At 42.0% G+C, this 25,872-nt stretch overlaps 1 protein-coding gene across 1 annotated transcript in view; it reads right to left on the reverse strand.

Moving 5' to 3' along the window:
- Positions 1–25,872, reverse strand: part of LOC128843149 (H(+)/Cl(-) exchange transporter 5) — a 103,740-nt gene that overhangs the window by 47,374 nt on the left and 30,494 nt on the right. Inside the window, exon 2 of the mRNA XM_054039728.1 lies at positions 8,200–8,352. Within this exon, the coding sequence (XP_053895703.1) occupies positions 8,200–8,335 (136 nt within the window). The 5' untranslated portion in view covers positions 8,336–8,352. The remainder of the gene's footprint in view (positions 1–8,199; positions 8,353–25,872) is intronic.

The following is a 25,872-nucleotide window of genomic DNA, read 5'->3' on the forward strand; positions in this document are numbered from 1 at the left end:
TAAATGTAGGTCCTACATATAACTAAAACACCTCTGAGAGGAAAAAAGTCAGTTTCCAGTGTTTTTATATGTATTAAAAAAAGGGGAAGGATGACCTAAAGCAGATGTTTGGGATAAGTTCTTCACCATAGGAACTGCCATAGCAGAAATCTCATTACTTGCCAATGTAATTTGCAATAGTAGACCCCTAAAAAGACATGTGGTGTCAGAGAAGATACACCAGTTAGATTCTAAATTAAGAAGCTTTAAAACACAACAGCTCATCTCTTTACAGGCAGCCAGCACAGAGTGCAGGATAAGTATATTATTATCACCACTGCTCAATTCTGCCCACAAGCATGCTCCTGCATTCTCCACTATCTGCAAGTGGTAGTTTGCTAAGACAGAGGTTCAATAATTAAAACTCCTAGCTCACAAAGATACGTGCTGCTGTTGCAGTTTTAGAGGGTAGGTTATATACCTGGTGCCCAAACATCTCACTGTATTCCTAAACAAAAAAGTCCTGAATTCAATGGACAAGCTAGTAAAGTTAACAATCACCAAAATATTTAAAATCCCCTGTTGGTGACTGCTTTATTTCTTTCCATGTTAACACACTCCAGATTTAAGAATTCTTTGTAGTATCTTAGCACCTCATTTCCTGTAGTGATGGTTATATAAGAACCTAAGTAGTTTCATGACAACTATGTGCATTTATATCTATATATTATTGGGGGAATATATAAATAAATGCACATAGTTTCTATGTATTATATATGCTATCCTGGCCTAGAGTTGAAGTTGCTAAACTCCTCATCCCATCTACACAAGCTACAAAATGCTAGAAAATAAGTACACCTCTACACCAATATAACGCTGTTCTCGGGAGCCCAAAAAATCTTACCGTGTTATAGGTGACACCGCGTTATATCGAACTTGCTTTGATCTGCCAGAGTGCGCAGCCCCGCCCCCCCAAAGTGCTGCTTTACCACATTATATCCAAATTCCTGTTATATCGGGTCGTGTTATATTTGGGTAGAGGTGTAGTTAAAAATCATTCAATGCTCCAGTTAGGTCATACCAAATGAGTGCTAACACCACATTTATAGCATATTAAGTGTCCTATATTTTCATGTTATATACGCACATCCAAAACTAATATTAAAGATATACCCATGGAAGCTTCAACATTTCACTGGAAGTGATTGATCCCATCGAGCTTTCCTCATAGAAGCAGCCATGTTCCCATAAAAAGACAAAACTGAGATGGAAAGTAAATTTCCCTATTAATTAAATAAGGAAGAGGATAATTGAGTACCTTTCCAGGCAAGTTGCAAGTATTTGCATAAACGTAGACAATTACATTTACCACCCCAATTAACTCCGGACTAACAAAAGCTTCCTTACAAGGACCAACTGAGAACAAAACTGCATTTACCCACTTTCTCCTCCAAAAATATTTAATACTTGCTGAATCTTGCTGCAGAAATAATTCAATATTGAATGTGTCCCCACTTTGAAAATCAGTAGGAAAGAAACATTTCATTTCAGTTCTGCCTTTTCACAGCAACGTAGCTGCCTTTCTGTTCTGTTTCATTGTTGCTTGTAGTGTTGTCGTACCTGCATTGGTCCCAGGACATTAGAGAAACAAGGTGGGTGATGCAATATTTTTTTTAGTGGACCAACTTCTGCTGGTGAAAGAGCGCACTAACTGACAAAGGTGCTAAAGAAGCACTCAAGGAAGACAAGGCCATTGCATAGAAGCTAACTGAATTCTTCGCATTGATCTTCAGTGCAGAGGATGTGGGGGAGATACCCACATCAGAGCTATTATTTTTAGGCAACAAATCCAAAGTACTGTCCCAAATATATATGTCAATAAGAAGAGGGATTTAGAACAACTGATCAACTGAACAACAACAGGTCACCAGGACCAGATGCTAGTCAACCAAGATTTCTGAAGGAACTCAAATTCGAAACTGCATAACTACTAATGGTGGCATGTAGGCTATCACTGAAATCAGTCTCCGTACTAGATGACTGGAAGGTAGTTAATGTAATGCCAATTTTTAAAAAGGGCTCCACAGCTGATCCTGGAAATTACTGGCCGATAAGCCTAACTTCAGTACCAGGCAAATTGGTAGAAAATATGGTAGAGAACAGAATGATCAGACACCAAGGTAAACATAGTATGTCCAAGAAGAGTCAACATAGCTTTTGTAAAGGGAAGTCATGCCTCATCAATCTATTACAATTCTTTGAGGGAATCAATAAGCATGTGGATGAGGGTGATCCAGTCAATATAGTGTACTTGGATTTACAGAAAGCCTTTGACAAGGTCCCTTATCAAAAGCTCTTAAGAAAATTATGTAGCTTTGGGATAAGAGGGAAGGTCCTCTCATGGATCAGTAACCGATTGAAAGATAGAAAACAAAAGGTAGGAATAAATTATCAGTTTTCACAATGGAGAGAGGTGAACAGCAAAGCCCCCCAGGGATCTGTACTGTTCAACATAATTATTGGTGATCTGGAAGGGGAGGAGTGAACAGTGAAGTGGCAAAGTTTGCAGATGATACAAAATTATTAAAGACAGTTAAGTCCAAAGCAGACTCAGGGAGCTACAGAGGGATCTCACAGAACCATGTGACTGGGCAACAAAATGAGACACAAGGCTATAACTTTGCTAGACACTAAAATCATGGTCTTAATAAAGACACTGGATGTGTGGGTTATTACAACAATCTGTAACCCACTAACCCCCCACCCCCTTTTGTCCTATGACTAGGGGTGTGTTAACTGGCCACTTCACTTTGAATGGTCCCTTAGAATAATTGCTAACTACTTACACTAAACTATCTGTTCATTCTTGTATTTAGCTGCGACACTCTGAGTACCTTTCCCAGATCTCAAGAAGAGCTCCGAGTAGCTCGAAAGCTTGTCTCTCTCACCAACAGAAGATGGTTCAATCAAAGATATTACCTCACCCACCTTGTCTCTCTAATATCCTGGGACTGACATGGCTACAACTCCTCCTCAATGAGCAACAAACCTGGCAGATGAAATTCAACACTGACAAGTACAAAGAAATGCTCACTAGAAAAGACAATCCCATCTATACATATACAGTGGGTTTAAATGAGTAGTAAACACCCAAGAAAGATCTTGGGAGTCACCACAGATGGTTCTTTGAAAACAACCGCTCAACGGGCAGCAGCATTCAAAAAGGCTAACAGTATGTTAGGAACCATTAGGAAAGGGATAGAAATTAAGACAGAAAATATTGTAATGCCACTAAAAAAATGTAGAAGAAATAGGAAAGGTTCACGGAAGGTCAACAAGGACTATCAAGGAAGAAGAGACTAAAGATTAGGGCTGTGCATCTGAAAACAGTTGATTAAAGGAAGCCGCTCAGAATATTAATGGATCTCAAGCATTACAATATTTTTATTACTTCTATCTTCTTTTTTTCTGAATTGGATCCAACTGGACAGAATATAATTAGTCCATTGAGAGGCACTAAATTAGCTCTGCAAGAGGTAGTTAAAGAGACTTACTCATTTTTGAAATCTGCTGAAATCCAAGTATGGACATAGATGGAACAGCACCAAGATATAGGAAAGAAGCAGTGTTTACAAGTCCATTGGCAAATCATGCTGGTTTGTAAATGTTAGTAATAAGTTAAAGGTACCTATAAATCCACTGCCAAACTCAGTAGAAGATTTTATATTTTAAAATTCTGTTCATGTTACCAGTGGGTAAGAACCTCACTTCTTGCATCTGAAGTGAGGTTCTTACCCAAGAAAGCTTATGCTCCCAATACTTCTGTTAGTCTTAAAGGTGCCACAGGACCCTCTGTTACTTTCTGCTAACCCCCATGTTACCAAAAGTGCATCTAATATACTCCTTAAAGCAAATTTGATAGCCTGAATTTTTATTCCACGTCATTTCTGATGCTTTTGAAAACTGGCATGTCTGATAGTCTGACTCTCAAAAATAAGACAAAGTTACTGTATAGTGAGATATTATAGTTCTACACCAGTGGGTGAGATGAAGTCTATGCTGCATGATAAGTGTGCATATCCACCTTGAAGGACAGTAACATTAGACAGACGGTTCTGAACTACAAGTTAGGCCAGATCTACATAGAAAAATTATATTGGCATAGCTACATCAGTAAAGGGTGTGAAAAAACCCCACATCCCTGACCCACAGCTATGCCAACAAATCCCCAGTGTAGACACAGCTATGTTGACAGAAGAGGGCTTCTGTCAACATAGCTAACTTCATTTGGGGAGGGGGTGTTCCAACACCAACAGAAAAAACCTCTGTTGATAGGTTGTGTCTACACTATGGAGCTATGCCAACATAAGTATGCTGTTATAGTCGCCATAATAGAGACATATAGTCATGGATTCATGAATAGCACAAAAGACATGGGGCCTAGTTCACAGATCTATAGTTTCTAAGATCAGAAGGGACCACTGTGATTATCTAGTCTGACCTTCTGTATTACACACACCATAAAACCTCCCCAAAATAATTCCTAGAGTAGATCTTTTAGAAACGCATCCAATCTCGATTTAAAAATCGTCACTGTGGAAAATCCACCATGACCCTTGATGATTTGTTCTGATGGTTAATTATTCTCATTGTTTAAAATGTGCCTTATTTCCAGTCTGAATTTGCCTAGCTTCAACTTCCAGACATTGGCTCATGTTAGACCTTTCTCTGCTAGAGTGAAGAGCCCACTATTCAATATTTGTTCCCGTGTAGAAACTTATAGACTAGTCAAGTCACCCCTTAACCTTCTCTTTGTTAAGCTAAATAGACTGAGCACTTTGAGTCTATCCCTATAAGGCAGATTTTCTAACATTCTTGAGGCTCTTCTCTGAATCCTCTCCAATTTATCAATCTCCTTCTTGAACTGTGGGCACCAGTCCTGTTTGGGGATCCTAGATCAACGATTCCCAAAGTGGGGGAGGTGGCCCTAGTGAGGGGTTGGGACACTGCAAACACTTTTCAGAAGGGTTGCAGACACCCTCCTTCCTCCCCCCACACAGGGTTGTGGAGATAACAATCTACTCATGTTTACAAGGCTAACACAATGTAGTAATGCTTGCCTGAATCTGCAGATAGCGTGACACCACGGCTCCAGGAGTTGTAAATGGCTCCACTCAGCTCAATACAGGCCCTGCATGCTACAACTTTAGATCAAAACCAAAACAATTCTTCCCTGAGGATGAGGAAAACTGGAAGGAGATTGATTTGAATCCCCTTTGTTGAGCCACAGTGCCACCAGATATGCACGCTGTATTGACGGACCTGTCTTGCAAGGACTCACTGGAGGTACGGTTGGAAAGGGAAGACATCAATCAGTTTTGGTACTCAGTGAAATGTGAATGTCCATCACTTTTTTCATAGGCTCTAAGAGTAATACTTCTGTTTGCTTCCTGTTTTCAGTGTTTTAAGAATTGCTGCCATTAAAAACCAAGCACCACCACCCTAGAATATTGAGAACTAGCTACTTGGGTCTGACAACCTTCACAGTGCATTTACAACTGATTTGTAACTCCTCATAGACTCATGCATCTTATCATTAAGAAGAATACAGAAAGTTATTACACTTAATAAAAACTGAAGTACCTTTTGAATGAAATGTACACAAATGCACATTTTTGCGTACGTTAGCAATATGCAGAACAAAAAGTCCTGTCTAGTAATTATAAGCAGTGTGCCATAGTGAATACAGCACTGAACTGGGTCTCATCAGACCCGGGTTCTCTTCCTTACTCTGCCACGCATCTACTGAGTGACCTTGGATAAGTCACTTGCCCTCTGTGCCTCAGTTTCCCCATCTATAAAATGAGTTTAACAATATTGACCTCCTCTGTAAAACACAAATCTACTGATGAAGAGTGCTATACAAGAGCTAGGTATTTATTTGTGGGATAAGGAACTGGGGATTGAGGATTACAGAACAAGACTGAGAATACGGAAAAATATAATGCCATCATATAAATCAATACTACACCTTCTCCTGGAATTCTATTCTGATCACTCCAAGGATATAGCAAAATTAGGAAAGATTTAGAGAAGTTACAAGAATGATTAGAGACATTGAAATATTTATATGAAGAGTGCTTGAAAGAAATTGGCATTATTTACCTTAGTAAGGAGATAAGAGGGGCCACGATAAAAGTAAATACAATAATGGATGGTACAGAGGTGGTGCATCAGACACTTTCTATTCTTCCAGTCTTGCAACAAGAATGAAGGGGGCATTCAATGAAACTAAAGGTGGAAAATTCAAAACAAAATGGAATACTTTTTCACACAATACATGGACTGTGGAACTCATTGCCACTGTATGTTAGAGACAAAGAATTTAGCAAGATTAAAAGATGAACTGAATATTTATATGGAAAACAAGAGTATCCAGAGTTATAGATAATACAAGTTTTGGAAGGAATGCAACATCTCATGTTTCAGAGTTTAACTCTATTAGGGAAGATATTGAAATCTTCATAAGGCAGATTACGCCACATCTGCCTACTGTGGGATTTTAAACCTTCCTCTGAAACATCTGATGCTGGCCAATGTTGGAGATAAGGTATTGGCTTGACAGTCCCTGGATCTAACCTAGTATGGCAATTCTTGTGTTCCCATGGGAGGGGAATAATGGAAAACATTGATGGTCTAAAAGGAAGATGTGGCTGGAAAAGTTTGGAAGTCACTAATCTAGACAACTCCTCTAGTCAGTATCAGTATGGTCCCCACAGTTGTATTCGAGTCCTTTCTTCAGCCCAGTTTTAAAAGACATCAGCAACAGGGATGGCACAAGCTAATAGATTTCCCTGTTCAGATACTTTTTGAAGAACTTAAATTTTCCTTGGCTCAATCTCCTTACTCTTACTTACATCCCAGTCAACTATCTTGAACAGTTTCTCTCCCTCCCTACCATTTTGCCCCTTAAATACTTTAGACCATTATACCCCATTTCCTTTAGCTTTTGATCAGCCAAGATATATAGAATTAGATCTTTCAAGTCTCTTTGTCCACTTTATCATTTTTATGGCTCTTCTCTAAATCCCCTCCAATTTGTGCACATCTTTTTGGTATGGAGGTCCCAAGAGTATTCTAAGTGCTCTCTCTAACAAGTCCTCTATAGACAGGGTCCCTCTTCTCCTTGTTCTTTATTCCGTATTCTATAAATTGATGAACCTCAAAACACCTTTATCTCCTTGCTTTACTGAAGTGGCTGCACTGTAGCAATGCAGATTACATGCAAACTGTTTCAATGAGTCATTTCACCCTGAGTGAAAGGTACATTGTAATTATCAGTTGAACAAGATAGAGGGGAACGTCCCAATTTTCAACATCTGAAAAACAGTAAACCAGAGCAGATGGCTTTGCTGAGATTGACGAGCGCCTCAAATAACAGCTGCATTATAAAGAAGAGGAGCCAAGATCTTTGGATGGGGGCTGAACAATTATGAGTAATAGAGCTTCTGGGTCATAACTGTCCCAGGGATCATGTTTGCTTTTACTCATACACCAGGCTGCCTCAAGCCACTGATTAATTACTTGCTTGCCCCCAATGATATGTGAAGTACCTAGAAAGGACTGTGGGGAGGAAAAACAAGTCCTTGAAGACACAGAAAAAGAGTGCAGGCTAATTTATTGTATATACTAAAAGATCACGCAAACAGAAAAATATATTGAGAAGAGAAAATACTTTCCCTGTATGACTATTCACTAAATGTGTACAGCCAGGATTAGATAGTTTACTGTGATGGGGAGACGCCCTGGCTTCTCTCCTACAAACAGTCACTAGTCTACCTCCTGTAGTCTATCTTACCTTCTCTTTTAAAGAAACACTCGGCTACTTTGTGCTGCACCCAAGTCCTAATTCAATCACTGTTTACTTATAGTGACAGAAGCCAATGGAAGCAGGTGAGTGCACACTTGGCTGCTATATGGTACTACAGCAGCCTGTACAGAAAGCCACTCAGGTGAAAATAGTGCAATGTAGAGAATTGTGTTGAGGTCACAATAGGAGTGACACAGCAAAGCATATGGCCCTTACACCACAACCTGGGCACTCCATCAAGAAACTGGCTCTTGCTACAGTCACATGAAGTAGTACATATTAACCTGAAATTATCTACATAAAGATTTTAGTGATGAGGAATTTAATGGAGATGGCAACATGAGCATTACCTCCCAACATCTCTCTATCCAGCGGCGGATCATCATCTGTGATGGAGAAATCCAGAGCTCCTCCTGCTATCTCCACCATGTCTTCATCACTGGTGCTGCTCTGGAAACTCCCTCGTCGAAAGCCTTTATTATTCATGGCTACAACCTCTGAACCTAGAATGGAAGGGAAAACAAAGATAGTTTCATAGTATAAGGCTGAAGACACCAATGTGTACACCTACGTTCCACAGTAATTGATGTTTGACTATGTGCTAATCCAGTCTGACTAGCTGAATAGAATAAAATGGTAGACCTGGTATCCTACATACAGAAAGGGAGGTAACAGCTTTATTTTTTCAATATGGCAAGCCTACATGAAGTATGACAGCTGCCTGTTCTAGCCCAGGGATCTGACTGGATTTTCCACATTTACAAGCTGTTGTTCCTGTGATATATTTCATGCTATCATATGGGCCAGAAACATTGATTTAGTTACATGAAATAAGAGGACAGCATTTCAAAGAGTTACCTGCAGGGTGCATAAAAATCAGTGGTTTTTTAAAAACTGGATTTAAATCTCTTTACAAATGAATGTATTTAATATTAAATTTGAAATTATAACCACCTATTAAAGCCTAAACTTACTATCATCTATTAAATTAAAAGCAATATTCAAGCACTACAAGTCTGCTGCCAAAGTCCAAAAAAAAAAAAAAAAAAAAAAAAACAAACCATTGAACTGGTGGAAGTCACTGGCTACGAACCAGAGTTTTGTAAAGTGCTAAACCAACTTTTGACAACAATAGTCCTTTGTGCAGGTGCAGAGACAATACTTTCTTCATTTTAGTTTGACTAGTTCAGTTCAATGACTGGTTCTCAAAGTTGAGAAACAGATTGGGAGCTGAAAAAGCAGAAAAGCTTGTTTTCCTTTTCCACTCTACAAAGAAAAATGAGATGTGAGTGGATGAGACCTACTCATTCTAAAATTTTAAAGGACACAGTGACCGTAAACAATCAGTTCAATTCACTAACAGTTAATACTTCTGTTTAATAAATCTGTTTTAAATACAAAACATGTTGATAGAAATAAGTTTATGTATCCAACACATTTGAGGTAGTTTTATTTTAGCTATTAAAAACCATTTGAAAATGCTGTTCTTGTGCATTCTGAATTGAATTTCAGTTACCATCCAAATGTAGCATGAGGAATGATGAGTAAAAAAATCATTTAGTAATGTTGTGATGCGTCATTCGTTTTCTAACCAAAAAATGAACAAATTAAGAATCTGAATAAATGTATGTTAAGCTATTATACAGCTTTAAATAAATATGCTTAGATATAACGTACCCTCCTAGTTAGCAAAAAGAACCAAATTTAGTGTAAAGGCTGTATTTGCTTACATGTCAACATGTTTTAACCAAACAGAGACTAAGCCTCTTTAGAAAACCAACAAAATAGCACAAATGCAAAACAAGATTGATTTAAATTAACAATTGATTTTAATCCACTCTGGTTACTTGTAGAGATGCCATGAAAGTGTAATACTAAAATGCTCATGTTTTTAAAATGGATTTTGAAAACCACACACACACACTCCAAACTCAGAGGGAAATAGCTTCAACAACAAAAAATCAAACCCAATAGAGACTGGGAATGGCTGAGCCATTACACAACACATTGACTCTATTTCCCCATGTTAAATATCCTCACACCTTCTTGTCAAGCTGTCGGTAATGGACTATCTTGATTATCACTACAAAAGTTCTCTCTCTTAATTAATTAGCCTCTTAGAGTTGGTAGGGCAACTCCCATCTTTTCATGTCCTCTGTGTGTGTAAGATAGATAGATAGATAGATATTATATATATATATATATATATATATATATATAATATCTACACACACACATACACACACACATACATACACACACAATCTCCTTACTATATGTTCCATTCCAAACATCCGATGAAGTGGGCTGTATCCCACAAAACCTTATGCCCAAATAAATTTGTTAGTCTCTAAGGTGCCACAAGTACTCCTGTTCTTTTTGCGGATATGGACTAACACGGCTGCTACTCTGAAACCTAGAATTTCTGTATTGCCCATAATCATTTACAGAATCCTAAACCCTTCACTTCACCTGAATCAGAATGCTCAGTAGCAGAAGTTAATACATAGTGTATTTCATTTTCAAAGTTCTGGCTAGGGTGACAAGGAACATTTGCATTGTACCTCAGAAGCTGCACATGGTTGCTGAACATTCCCAAGCAAAGAGGGGTTAACAAACCACTACTGTTATCAGCGGGTGAAAGATAGTGGGTTCCTTAGCCTGGTGTTTCCAGACAGGGAAGACAGCAAAGCAATTCATTTGCCAGTAATTTTCCTGAATAAACTCTGCCTTCACCTCCCTAGATAGTAATCTTTTTGTAAAAGGAGAATAATGTAATCGCTCAAACACTAAAAACAGAAGTTGGGCTTTTCTTCTCTCAAGTGTTTGCATTTACAAAGCTGGATTCTGTCTTCCATTGTGAATCCTTCATATTGCTCCAACTGCATAAAGGTGCTGTAAGCCTAGCAGAAATGGCGCAAGGAAGTACATGCTAGAAGGCAATTCCCCTTGCAAATGCTGGCAGAATGGCTCTACTGCACCCTGTGCTGAGTTCGCCTGTCATATCACCAGATATGCATCTCAGCCTTGCTTTAGGAAAAACAGCACTTCCAAACAGCATGAATTATACTCTGCAAAATCATTTCCTATTGCTAAGGAAAACAATCCTGGCATTGCAAAATAAGTTGACAAACAACTTCTCTCAGAAAAATACCCCTAAAACCACAGTACACTGGTTAAACTTTAAACTGTGTTTAAACTTTAAACACATTAAACTGATGCAGAGTGCAAGAGAAAAGAAAATGTTATAGGTACATTTGCTTTAGTTGAACCCAATGTTCAGTACAGCCAGTAAGCAACTGTACTCTAACCCTAACCTAATGCACAGAGTGCCTTTATATTCATAGCCCTCTGAAAGCCCACAGATGGAACAACTTACAGTACTTTATATAACATGCATAGAGGAGGTTGGCTTTAAGTTTTATTTTATCCATGTAACTGAAAGTGACTTGTTGAGGATTTGTGACCTGTTGTGTGTTCTCTCTGGCCAAAAGTAGTAAAATAAAGTCTAATGTTAATCAAGTGGAATCTTCTTGTGGCACAGTGTTTACTTAAAATATCCAAAAAGTATTTCTGATTTCCACCAGATATGGAACTCTATTTCCTGACCGAAACTGATCCGCGCTGTTATTGTTCTTTAAGAGCTGACATGTTTCAAGCCAGTAGAGGTTGCATACAAGTGATAAGCAAAGCGATCCCTATACGTATGCCCCTTACCTCTTAGGCACAAGAGCCTCAACTAGGATGATATAAATGCGAAGAACTTTATTTAAAAAAAAAAATAAAAAAAAGACATGAATGTCATGGTGGTAAAGGTGCTGGACTAATAGCCCTCTGAAAGCTGAAGTCCAATGTATTCAAAGAAAAGGTATAGCACAGAGTGTAGAAATCCCAACACATTAATCTCTGCCAGTGAGATTAATCTCTGATCTGCAGGAACCACCTCTGGGGGGAGAACACTGCAGTCTGAATAGGTCTCCAATAAGCCTGCTGGCAAGGGGACAATGATGGCTGTATTATGTGGCTACCTAGCCACCACAAAGTGGACTACAAAATATCAACTTGCTTCAAACAGGCCATCTGACAGCTGTGATAGAGAAATGACTGTCACAACCGCCAGGGGTGGCTCCAGGCACCAGCGCACGAAGTACATGCCTGGGGCGGCAAGCCGCGGGGGGTGGCCTGCCGGTTACTGTGAGGGTGGCAGTCAGGCAGCCTTTGGCGGCATGCCTGCGGGAGGTCCACCGGTCCCGCGGCTTTGGCGGCAATTTGGTGGCAGGTACGTCGAAGGCGCGGGACCGGCAGATCACCCGCAGAAACCCAGCTGAATCCACGTGACCAGCGGACCGCCTGCAAGCATGCCGCCGAAGGCCACCTGACTGCCGTGCTTGGGGTGGCAAAAAACAGAGCCGCCCCTGACAACCGCCCTGGGAGACAGACTAATAACCTTGAGGTCAAAGACTCATTCTCCTAACTATCCAGGTCCCCATTTAATGAGATTTTCATTACTTGTACATATGTTTTTTGGAGAAGTATTATTTTTAAACTTCTATTATTAAGTGTCTTATAAGTATGAAAAATGAGTATCCCAAATGGTTGGAAAATGGTTCACAGTCAAGCTGGAAGGGCATATTGAGAGGGGTCCTGCAGGGATCAGTCCTGGGTCCAGTTCTGTTCAATATCTTCATCAATGATTTAGACAATGGCATAAAAAAATACACTTAAGTTTGTGGACAATACCAAGCTGGAAGGGATTGCAAGTGCTTTATAGGATAGGATTAAAATTCAAAATGATCTGGACAAACTGGAGAAATGGTCTGATGTAAATAGGTGAAATTCAATAAGGACAAATGCAAACTACTGCACTTAGGAAAGAACACTAAGTTGCACACATACAAAATGGGAAATGACTGTGTAGGAAGAAGTACTGCGGAAAGTGATCTGCTAGATACTGTATGAGTCAACAGTGTCACACTGTTGCAAAAAAGCAATGGTTATTCTGGGATACATTAGCAGGAGTGTTGTAAGCAAGACACGAGACGCACTAGTAAGGCCTGAACTGGAGTAGTGTGTCCAGCTCTGGGTGCCACATTTTAGAAAAGATGTGGAGAAAGTCCAGAGGAAGCAACAAAAATGATTAATGGTCTAGAAAACATGACCCATGAGGGAACATTGAAAAAATTGGGTTTGTTTAGTCTGGAGAAGAGAAGACTTGGGTGGGGGAATATGATAACAGTTTTCAAGTGCATAAAAGGTTTTTTGTTACAAGGAGAAGGGTGAAAAATTGTTCTCCTTAACCTCTGAGAACAGGACAAGAAGCAATGGGCTTAAACTGCAGCAAGGGAGGTTTAGGTTGGAAGTAGGAAAAACTTCCTAACTATCAAGGTGGTTAAGCACTCAAACAAATTGCCTAGGGAGGTTGTGCAATCTGTCACTGGAGGATTTTAAGAACAGTTTAGACAAACACCTGTCAGGAATGGTCTAGTTATTACATAGTCCTGCCTTGAGTGCAGGGGACTTGTCATAACTATAAAGTAGGGTTACCATACGTCCGGTTTTTCCCAGACATGTCCGGCTTTTTGGTAATCAAACCCCCGTCCGGGGGGAATTGCCAAAAAGCCGAACATGTCCAGGAAAAATACCGGCCGGGCACTTCCCCTCCCGGGCTCCAGCTGCTCTGCTCCTCCCCTGACTCTTCGGCTCTGTTTAAGAGCCGAGCTGCCTGAGCGCTCCGGCTCCGGACCCCAAGCCACCAACCAGGCATTTCCCCTCCCGGGCTCCAGCTGCTCTGCTCCGGCGGTGCAGGGTGCAGAGGCATGGGGGCTGCCTGAAGCCGGAGCGCTCGGGCAGCTCGGCTCTTAGAGCCGAAAAGTCAGGGGAGGAGCACAGCAGCCAGAGCCTGGGAGGGGAAGTGCCCGGCCCGAGGCACAGGGTCCGGAGGCATGGGGGCTGCCCGAAGCCAGAGCGCTACCAGCTTCACGGTTTGCCAGGCAGCCTCCAGACCCTGCGCCCCCGGCTGGGCGCTTCCCCGCCTGGGCTCCAGCTGTACTGGGGAAGCGCCGGCCGGGGGCGCAGGGTCTAGAGGCTGCCCGGCAAACCATGAAGCTGGTAGCGCTCGGGCAGACCTTTTCGCATGGCTGGGAGGAAGGAGGGGGAGTTAGGGCGGGGACTTTGGGGGAATGGGCGGGGAATGGGCGGAGTTGGGGCGCGGCCGGGGGTGGGTAAGGGGCAGGGCCAGGGCCCGTGGAGTGTCCTCTTTTTTTATTTTTTAAATATGGTAACCCTATATAAAGGGAAGGGTAACAACCCTCCTGTGTACAATACTATAAAATCCCTCCTGGCCAGAGGCACCAAAATCCTTTTACCTGTAAAGGGTTAAGAAGCTCAGGTAACCTGGCTGACACCTGACCCAAAGGACCAATAAGGGGACAAGATACTTTCAAATCTTGGGGGGGAGGGGGGGGGGCGCGCGCGGCAGAAGGCTTTTGTTTGTGTTTTTTGTTTTGGTGCGTGTTCGCTCTTGGGACTAAGAGGGACCGGACATCAATCCATGTTCTCCAAATCTTTCTGCACAAGTCTCTCATATTTCAAACTTGTAAGTAACAGCCAGGCAAGGTGTGTTAGTTTTATCTTTTTTTCTCAACTTGTAAATGTTCCTTTTATAGAGGGAGGTTCATCCCTGTTTTGCTGTAACTTTGAAACTAAGGCTAGAGGGGGTTCCTCTGGGCTCTTTGATTACCCTGTAAAGTTATTTTCCATCCTGATTTTACAGAGATGATTTTTACCTTTACTTTTAATAAAATCCTTCTTTTAAGAACCTGACTGATTTTTCCATTTTCCAAAGATCCAGGGGTTTGGGTCTTTGATCACTTTGTAACCAACTGGTTAGGATATTTCTGAAGCCTACCCAGAAAATGGGGTGTAAGGGCTTGGGGGGGATATTTTGGGGGGGAAGAGGAACTCCAAGTGGTCCTTTCCCTGTTTCTTGTTAAATCACTTGGTGGTGGGAGTGTACCAGGTTTTAACCTAAGCTGGTAGAAATAAGCTTAGGGGGCTTTCATGCGGGTCCCCACATCTGTACCCTAGAGTTCAGAGTGGGGAAGGAACCCTGACAGGACTGGACTAGAAGACCTACTGAAGTCCCTTCCAGTCCTACACTTCTATGACTCTATCCCAAGTTTCTAGCCATCAAATGTAATCTCAATGTTTACAGAAAGCCTTGTGCTTCCCGAACACAAAGCAACTCGCCCTGTGTCTCAGGATGAAATCAAAAGGCCAGATGCCTCCAAGAGCAGACACATATGTTTCTATGGTCAACCACATAACAAACCAAAATTCCTATTGTTCAACAATTTTGTCTGAAATTCATACCAGGTAATTTCTGCTAATTAAATACACCTCCCAGAATATTACACTAGAAAAAGTACACTCCTTGTTCTTCTGATAGCTCTGAGAATAGCTTTGCGTGGACTGGTACTGATCTTTTAACCAATGACTGCAGCCTATGGATTGCTCCGCTTTTCTATCAATCTTGTTATTTAGAATTTTAGCTGCCAAACATCAATCCCTGCATCCACAAGAACTTACTCATACCTTTTGAATGGGTATTGAACTCATGCTATAAAGAGACTTGGATATGAACTGTCCTGTCTTTAGATGTGTACATGTGGCTCCTAGCTGAATTGCTCCCATTCACTGACATGGCATTCCTGATAGTCCAATAATAAATGCTGCGCAACAGCCACTGTGCGCGCACAGGAATTCTGTATAGAAGCAAGTGGCTTACTTAACATTTACTATAAAATACAATTGAATGCTTCTTTCAGTGATGAATCTTGAAGTCCCCAGTTACAGAAAATATAGCAGAAGGTTGTTGAAACTAACAATTTGACTATTTCCTCAACTGGTGGGCAGTAAGGCTATGTCTACACTGCGAAACACCCGCAGCAGACCCGTGCCAGCTGACTCAGGCTCGGGCTAAGGGGCTGTTTAATTATGGTGTAGATATTTGGGCTTGGGCTGCAATTCAAGCTCTGGGACTCTCTCCCTTCGCAGGGCCCTAGAGCTCAGGCTGAAGCCTGAACCTGAACACCTACACCACAATTAAACAGCCTCTTAGCCTGAGTCAGCTGGCAGGGGCCAGCTGTGCGTTTTTAACTGCAGTGTAGACATACCCTAAATTTCCAAACTAAGACTCCTGGGTCCTCCTGTGCACAAAAGACTCCTGGGTCCTCCTGTGCACATGCTTCCTCCCTACATAATGACCTTGTGACCATACATGAATGAGAGCAGCTCCTCCTTCCCCCCTCACAAATCCATACACCCCAAACATAAAAATTACAGCTCCTTTACGGAATAAGGTAGAAAATCACTGGAAGAGATACAATTTGACTTTCCCTCATGCCCCATGGTGGGCATACATACCAAGAGATTGCTGGCCTAGCCAGGGGGAAGCCATCTTCCTAGAGACTCTCCACAATCAGCCTCTTCCACCTCTTTCAGCCACAAGATGCCATTTTCTCCATCTCAGTCAACCACAGTGCTGAAGCACTGGATTAAAAACTCAAGCAGATCCACCCTTCTGGTGGCTCGAAGTGACTCAGAAGATAGGAACCATAATAACAAAGCTAGACTGAGTACTGCCCAATAGGAATTTGCACTTCCAGAATGATGTTCTTGTCCTTTTCTGTCTCCATCATGATGTTAACCATGCCCCTTTGAGTACTTTTAAGTCAGAAAACAATTCCCCGGGCTCCCAGTCTCTCTCCTTCCCATTTCATTCTTAGTCATGTGCCAAGCGCTAAAATAAATTTGTTTCCCATCCCTACTCAACTGTTTTACTCCAACTGCCACCTCAGTCTGAGGGCTGCTACTCCTTTTCTTTCTTTACCAGAGTCCCAACAGAGCTGTTTGGTAGGGGTGAGTGAAGTAGCTGCCAATTCAAGCTCACACCAGTCAATCCACTTCTGTAAAACCAACCTTAAAGGGCCAATGCTCTAAACAAAGGAGTATGTTGAAACAGCTTTGTTGACTACGAACATTTCAAATGCAGCTCTCAACACACATTTCCTCCATCTAATAGAAGGTTTGGCTTTGGCTCCAGAGCTAGTACAAATTACGCCAGAGAAGAAAAATGTCTTTCAAGAGAACTGAACAATTCTAATCCTGATCAGCTGCTTCCATGAGACATTCTTCTGGTGGGGAAAGGAGTGACAGTTCACCACCTGCGGTTCTCTTCACTTGAAAATCCAGATAATTAGAGAGAGAGTACTTTTCTTGTAGTCCAAGACAATTCAAATGCAAGTTTCCAAACCAACCAGCCTTCAGAGCACCTGACAAGCAATTCTTGGTTTCCTCCCCCAACCCGCCTCCAGTTTGGCTCATCCCTGAATCCTGTGTTCTTCTCTTGCTCCCTCATCTCAAAGCTCACATCACCTCTTGAACTGGATGCATATATCGTATATACCACACATAGTTAGAATTACTTTGAAACCCTATGCAAACACTAGGGATATGAAAAAATATCAAACAGTACAGAAATCTGTTCTAACTGCAAATAGTTAGAAAAAAGTACAATACAATCACTGGATTGTTGTGCCAATACTTACAGTACTTGGCCTGAAGCCAGCAGAGCAAAGATTAATAGCAACACATTCACACTGCTACTACACTTGTGCTGTGGTTTCAAACATAACATTTTTATTTTCAAAAGGACCCCAAAAAATCAGCTAGTTCATCAAAATAAGTTATTTTGGACTCTCTACGTATAACGGGGGAAAAACACACATTAGAGTTTCAGATCCTTATATGCAACCTTAATTTAGATATTGCTTTTGATTTAAAAAATGAAATTTGACAAAGAAGCAATGACCCACAACAAAATTAAAGGTATATTAAAAAAACATTAAAATAAATTAGCCATACCTGTGATCACAGTAACCTGGTAGCTCTACATAGTTGTCACTGTTTATGATTCACTGCCCAAACTGAGCCAAGGGCAGAATGTAACTAGACTAGTCACTCATATTGGGGCCAATCCAAAGCCTATATAATTCAATGGGAGCTGGCATAAGTGGGCGCTGGATCAGGCCCTTTCTGTTTATAGTCAGATTCACTCCCTGGTTCTGAATTGGATGAAGCTATTCTATGTATATTGGAAACAGTGCCGAGGGGAATGACAACAGGAAAAAAGATGGATTTTTTCAAATTCAGTGACAGCTTTTTAAAAAATTCTTAGAGCACCCTAAATTGCTCCTAAACTACTTCATGAGCCCTTTACTTGATATATAGTTAATTCTTCCCAAAGCACTAATCAATTAAACCCTGTACGTACAGGTTGCAGCAAGCAGTAACCGGAGAACAGTGCCTCACTGTAACGTAATTGATATTATCTAAATTAAAGCAGAGTACAAATATAATTCCAAGATACTGATTTAGTTGAGTGTCTTAAAATAATGTGGGTTACACCCTGCAGCACACAAACACTGCCAGACTAGTTTTATAACAAGATTCAGACTAAAGGGCTTTATGTACTGAATCACTGCCAAGTCAAATAAAAGGCTCTTAGCCTTAGGACTTGGACAAGTGCTCGCTTTTGCTACTACTCTGATCATTAGAAAAGTAGAACAGATCGCACAGTGACAGGATAGACCCCAGAGTTTCCCAGAAATAAGACTATTCTTTGTGAAGCGTATCCACCACCCAGGGCCGGCACTTCCATTTAGGCGACCTAGGTGGTCACCTAGGGCATCAGGATTTGGGGGGGCAGCATTTTGCCGCCCTCGATGGCAATTCTGTGATGGAGGGTCCTTCTGCGCTCCGGGTCTTCGATGGCAATTCTGCGGCGGGTCCTTCACTCGCTCCAGAACCCGCCGCCGAAGTGCCCTGAAGACCGAGAGTGTGGAAGGCCTAGGGCGGCAAAAACCCTGGCGCCGCTCCTGCTACCACCCTCACACATGTACAATTCCTCTTGGCTGAGGAAGTGTACTACAAATATCTTCTGGTGTAGCAAAAACATGAAGATACTGTATACTAGAGGGATAACATAGTATGAAAAATTCTTAAAGGGACTCTGTCAACTCGAAATCTAGCCAGTTTCAAAATACAAGTTAAAGTCATTTCAAATACTAGACCTTCGTGGTTTTAAAACCTCATTATCCTGTGCTGGAAAGTGTTTTTCTCCCCTCCCCACCCTACTCTGCACACAGAGGAAACTGACTATACAGAGGAAATAGGGAAGGTTGCTGGACAGAAAGAAACTGAAAAGAGAAATGTTACTTCTAATTATAGTACAGTATAGACGAAAAACTCAGAAGTGATTTTAAGACAAAACTGTCCCTTTAATACATAAAATGTGTTGTAATGGATTCAGTTTCTTTAGGAATAAACCAATTGACCATAGAGGTTTAGCGGTTTGTTCAACACTGGCACCATACAGGTTTCTCTTCTATTGTATTTTAAGTTCATAATTACAAAAGGCATTTAACCTGCCACCCATTAGCTACCCAGATTTTCCTGTTCTGGAAAGCAGAACCACCCCTTCATCTATTAGTGTAACAAGTCTGTCCATCTCATCCCTTCCTTCTTTACATTGGGAAATTAAGGCTGCTTACTTTCAAATTCAGACGAGCAAAATGGAGTTTGGTGGCCTCTGCTGATTGAGCTCTGTCAATGGGGAAAAAGGAAGCTCTCGGCCTGGGCTCAGATACTATGGCCTAGTCTTCACTTACCGGCTGGTCCGGCGGCACGCCATCGATGTTCTGGGATCAATTTATCGCATCTGGTTAAGACGCGATAAATCGATCCCGGAAGTGCTCACAGTCGGCGCCGGTACTCCAGCTCGCCGAGAGGAGTACGCGGCGTCGACGGGGGGAGACTTCCTGCCGCGTCTGGACCACGGTAAGTTCGGACTAAGGTACTTCGAATTCAGGTACGTTATTAACGTAGCTGAATTTGCGTACCTTAGTCCGAAGTCCGGACTAAGTGGGGACCAGCCCTATGACTGACAGTGCTCCGAATGGTGGTGTTAAGTCTGAAATGTGAGGCCACCAATCTACATCTCCAAGTGGCTTCAAGCATTGTCCTGCACTTTCCACAAGGCAGCTGATTTAGCAACCCTTGGGGCTGCCCAGAGTGGACAGATAGATAGTGGAGAAATTGTTACAAAAGGCAAGTATCAGTTGTGTAACCAAAATGAAGGTAAAAAATTTGACCAATTTTGTTTTGCACTTGAACAGGTTCAGTGCAAGTCATTACAAACTGCTGCACTTTAAAACATATGCATGGGTCACACTGCAAAGATTAACAGTAATTACACTAGAATACCCCAGGCTGTGTTGTGAGATGTGGCTTTGTTCTATCAAGACAACACACCCCTCTGTACTTTCCTGATCAATGCTATGAAGTGATACATGTGTATGCAAGACTGATGATCCCTGTGGTTCTACAGCATTTGAGACAGTTTGACTTCTATGTGACTAATCTAATGTGCAAGATTTTAATTTTGTAGCATATAATAATCAGATACTTAAGCATGTGTCATCCCAGGGACATTAATAAGTAGGACAAATCCTACTGCACATGTGATGGACAGTGATTTCTCTATTTGCATCCTAGTTTCAGCTCCTCTTGAATAATTCATCACTGCTTCTCACAGCCTTGTGCCATTCCGCCTCAGTAGCAACAAACTTGAACAGAAGCAACCATCATCATGAGAGCTGTTTTCATCCTCACTTGTGTTTAACAATGCTTGACTTCTGCCTAGGATTTGTATTTTTGAATAAATCCCCTTTGTTTTATTAGGTATTTGTTACTCATTAAATATGACAGAAGAGTGGATCTTTAGCAGCAACATATCTTGGTGACTTTTTATTATTTTAATTTAATAAGACACCATACCAATTCTCCAGGTGCAGTACAGAATAAAAACACACAGAAAGGGGGGGGGGGGGAGGGGAGGAATAAGGGAGAATCCAAAATCTAACTGCCCTGCCAGGAATTTCCACAACTCATGTCACCCATATTGTTCAATGACTAAAAGAGGGTAATTAGAAGATACATTGAAGGGCCAAAATAGACCTTAAGCTACTTTGCAGGAGAGCATTCTAGTCTGGAGGACACAGGGAGAGGGAGAAAAGAAGAAGAGTAGTTGCCCAAAATCTGCTTCTCATAAAGAGTAGAGCCACTCCACAGCAACTACATCCACATTAAGGATGCAATTATGTCACTAAACCTCACAAGTCAGTGGTATCAAAAACTGCTGACTGATCATTTTTACATCTATATAGACACTTATCTATTATTTGTATTAGCATAGTGCCTAGACCAGGGAGCCACATTTCTAGGCAATCAGACACTGATGCAAAAAAAAAAAAAAAAAAAAAAAGTTGCAGTCTTGTACACAGGCCAAAAACAATTACCTAGAGTGGGTTGAGGAAATCTGAGGACTCAAAGTAGTGCGGGAGTTGCTCTACTGCACGAGTTGCTCTACTGCACCTCTCTCAAAAACGGACAACCCCAACCCCCACCTAATACACACCACATTATTGGAAAATTGTTTTTTTGTTGTTGTTGTTTTTTTTATATAATGTGGACCACACACTCAACCAGTTTTCCAACAATGCACCTGGATGGTCAGCTGGCGTTTTTGCCTCAATGATAAGAATATCAGTTTAGTAAGCTATCCTACTTTAAGAAAAGTTCTGGCAGTTTTCCCAAGCACAACTACTTTACGTGGGCACGTGGGCTGCTTTTAATCCCCAAGTATGAGCACATTTAAACAAAAATCAAGTGGGAATTCATTTTCCAAGTGCTTAAAGAAAACAAATGACAGCAGAGAGAACAGAAAGGTTTGGGGATCATAGAAACATCTGTTTTTCAGATGGAAGAATGAGGGAAAAGGACAAATAAATATCAGAGCTTGGTGGTTCCCCTACAAATACATCAAGAGGTGGTTATCTTATGGACATCCTTTATCCACTGACCACAGTGAAATGCAACTCAAGATTCACCTGGAGCCCTATGGATTCTAGCAGGATCAGAGTTTTCAGGAAAATTTATCACCAGGTACTAGAGTTGTTTCTATGAAAGAGGCACTTCAAAAAACTTGTTACTATTCTCTCTCACATACTCCTACATTAAAGTTGAAATGAAAGCAAAGACATTTGCCATTGAGTGAAATGTGCCGTTACCTCATTCAGGATCTACAGTAGAACAGAAAGATTAGGAAAATTAAGGCAGCACTGTCAGCAGAGTGTAGAGAATTTGGGACTAGGAGCCAGAACGCTAGAGTTCTATTCCTAGATGTGAAAATGACTCCTTTTGTGGCTTTGGGCAATTCATAATTTCTCCATCTCAATTTCTCCATGGGTAAAATGGGAACAATGCTTATTGCTTCACAAAAAAGTGCCAAGGACAAGTTGTTTTTAAACTATGCATTGGTATTAAAGAGATCATCCTGACCACACTAAAATGAATTGTTTCACCAATTCAGGTATTCCATGTTAAATCAGAGTGCTTTCCAAACCCGTTTGCTGTAGCTGCACTCCCCCTCCAGGAACGGTGGAGGAGTTCTACACTGGGATAGAGCCTTGCTTGTGGTTAGAACCTAACAGTAATAATTCTGACAAGCAGTGACATTTTGCAATATATACCAGTAGTCTCTAGACACAGAAATAAAGCCAAAGTCATTGAGCTTCTGACCTCATTAAGGATCTGAGCCTGCCCCTTTAGAAGTGAATGGCTTAAAGGAACATTCAATTTAGTCACATTTTGTCTAAAATGTACCTATTATTCTTCAGATTAAAACCATTAGTACACCTGAGATAAGAAAACCCATCTTTCCTCCCCACCACCATCCATCTTATTTACTTTGTGACTGGTCGGTTACATCATTTCCCCGATACAGTCACTCATCCTCCTGCCCTGCACTTACCCTCACTAGAAAGAAAAGTCATGTTGGATCATGATTTTAAGGAGGTGTGTTAAGAAAATATTAAATATGAATTTGCAGTCAATGAAGACAGGGACTATCACATTTAACACGTGACCTGAATATGGGTCAATTCTATTGGTAAGCTATTAAACAATGGTCCCAATTTTCACTGGCTGCAATGTCATGTTTAACATCATGTTAGTTAAGGTGACTCCTCATGGCTGTGTTGTAGTCTAACAGGATCGAATTTTCTTGCAAAGGTGAGCTCTAGATGGGCCTTTCATATATGCACAGGGGAAAACACCCCAAGAAGGGGTTTTTTTAAAGCACAAAAACTGATAGGGAGATTCAAGAAAAGGCACAGTCCCTAAAACGACAACTCCCCCCCCTCCCCCCACCGATTAGAGTTCAAATTGATGGCATCTTTCTAACTACTATATCAATAGTTCCAATTCTTACAAGTTAAAAAGCCAAGGTTCTTACAGCTACATACTGATATGCAAACACACGAAATATCAAATTGAGAACTGTGAACTACCAACATTCATAGCAATCCTTTTCTGCACTGTACATTTATACCCACTTTACTTACAATCTGTGTACATATCCAATTTGTGTATCTGTTGGAAATTTAGTTCAAAGTTTTGACTCTTTGGTTCTTAAAGCTAAGCATCCATATAAAAATGTTCTACTTTGTAGAGGTGCAGAGCACCCACTGAGAGGCTGGGTGCTGAGCCCCTTTAAGCAAAAGTGGCCCAATTTTCAAATGGCTAGATTTAGCTGCCCATATTTTGAGTTTAATCTTTTTGTTTGAAAGATTGTGTATGCACTATTTTTAACTGAAGTTAGAAGTTATAGGCTCTAGGTCAAGGGTCGGCAACCCTTCAGAAGTGGTGTGCCAAGTTCACTGTAATTTAAGGTTTCCCGTGCCAGTAATACATTTTAACATTTGTAGAAGGTCTCTCTCTATGTCTATATTATATAAACAAACTATTGTTGTCTTTAAAGTAAATAAGGTTTTTAAAATATTTAAGAAGCTTCATTTAAAATAAAATTAAAATGCAGATCTTATCAATTTAGTGTGATTCTTGCCTGGGATCCTTGTCTGGGGTTCCAGCCACCAGCCCCACTCAGCCCGCTGCTGGTCTGGGGTTTCATTCACTCAGCTGGCCGTGGGCTGAGCGGAGCCAGCGTGGAGCTGAGTGGCTCAGTCCGCTGCCAGTCTGGGTAGCCGGCTGCCAGCCCCTTGCCAGTTGGGGTCCCAGCTGCCGGCCCCGCTCAGCCTCCTGCCGGCCTGGGTGAGCAGAACCCCAGGCTGGTAGCGGGCTGAGGGGGACCGGCGTCCAGGATCCCAGCTGCCAGACGGAACCCCAGACCGGCAGTGGGCTGAGCGGCTCAGCCCGCTGCTGGTCTGGAGTCCCGGCCACCCACTGGGCGGCTCAGCCCGCTGCCAGATGGGTGAATGGAACCCCAGGCTGGCAGCGGGCTGAGCAGTGCCAGCGGCCAGGACCTCAGACTGGCAGCAGATTGAGCCGCTCAGCCCGCTGCAGGTTTGGGGTCCCGGCCACCAGCCCGCTGCCGGTCTGAGGTCCCAGCCACCGGCCCTGCTCAGCCCACTGCCAGCTGAGTGAATGGAACCCCAGACTAGCAGCGGGCTGAGTGGGGCCAGTGGCCGGCACCCCAGACTGGAAGCGGACTGAGCCACTCAGCCCGCCGCTGGCCCCGCTCAGCCCACTGCCGGCTGAGTGAACAGAACACAGGCCAGCAGTGGGCTGAGCGCAGCCAGCAGCTGGGACCCCAGACCGGCAGCGAGCTGAACGGCTCAGCCCGCCGCCACTCTGGGGTTCCGGCCACCGGCTCCTGCCAGCTGGGGTCTCAGCCGCCAGCCTGCTGCCAGCCTAGGGTTCCCTGGGGGTCCCCATGCCAGCAGCAGGCACTGAGTGGGGCCAGCGGCCAGGACCCCGGTTGTCAATGGGGCAGCAGCCGGAACCCCAGATCAGCGGTGGGCTGAGCCGCTCAGCCTGCCACCGTGTGCCATCAAAAATCGGCTTGCATGCCACCTGTGGCACACGTACCGTAGGTTGCCGACCCCTGCTCTAGGTTATATCTTTTTCTCCTCCAAATCACTCTTTCCTCCTCCTCCTTTAGAGAGGGAGATACTTAAGTACCTCCTTAAAAAACAAAAAACAAAACAAAAAAAACACAAAACAAAAAACCACACACTCCTCAAGAATATGAACAAACAACAGAACTTATACTATGAATTCCTAGTCTGGCTAATAAAATGAACTGCAGAAATAGCCATAACAACATTGATTCAGGGTACTGGCACAGACAGAGCCTGACTATTTTACTGTACTTAGGAACATTTCACAATGCTTTCATTTTTTCTCAACATCCACTCTCTCTCATTTAATAACCTGAGAGAAAGATGGTATCTTGTAGATGATTTTTTTAGGCCACTTCCTGTTTACTGATTGGACCTTGGAAATAGACTTTTCTAGCCAATTAAAAATCAAGAAAGCTTTCTGGTTCACCAACCTGCCCGGCAAGTTCTGTAACTCTTATTTCAGAAAGGCAGAAAACCTACTCTACTGAATCTTTGAGGACTAATAGTTGATCATCTTTTGCTTTGTATCCACATAGAAGAAAGTTTCCTGGCTACAGCAGACACACCATCAGATTGTGTTAAACAGAAGACTGTATTTGCTTCCTGATCAAGGGTCAAATTATGCTGGTTTCTGCTGGCTCTGAACAGGGTTTTTTGTTGCTGTTTTGTTTGGATTGGGGGGGGGGGGCGGCGCGGAAGGGAGGGAGGCCACCATCATCAACTCTAGAATCTGAGCAGTCACTATTAAAAAAAAATGTTCAATCCATAACTCTTATGGGATTCGTCTAGACTACAGTTTTTGGTCATGCTGTAATTTGAGGTTTAATTAAGTGGAGCTGTTAATTCTGAAGCCTAATGATTTACTTGCCAACATCATTAACTATTTCACTGCTGATCAAAACACACAAGACAGAGGCACAACAGTTAGCTGATATCACTGCCTGAAGCACATACCGAATAAGAAAAGGGATGACCATATTG

This window comes from Malaclemys terrapin, chromosome 9 (genome assembly GCF_027887155.1).
Source record: "Malaclemys terrapin pileata isolate rMalTer1 chromosome 9, rMalTer1.hap1, whole genome shotgun sequence".
In the NCBI taxonomy this organism is placed as follows: domain Eukaryota; kingdom Metazoa; phylum Chordata; order Testudines; family Emydidae; genus Malaclemys; species Malaclemys terrapin.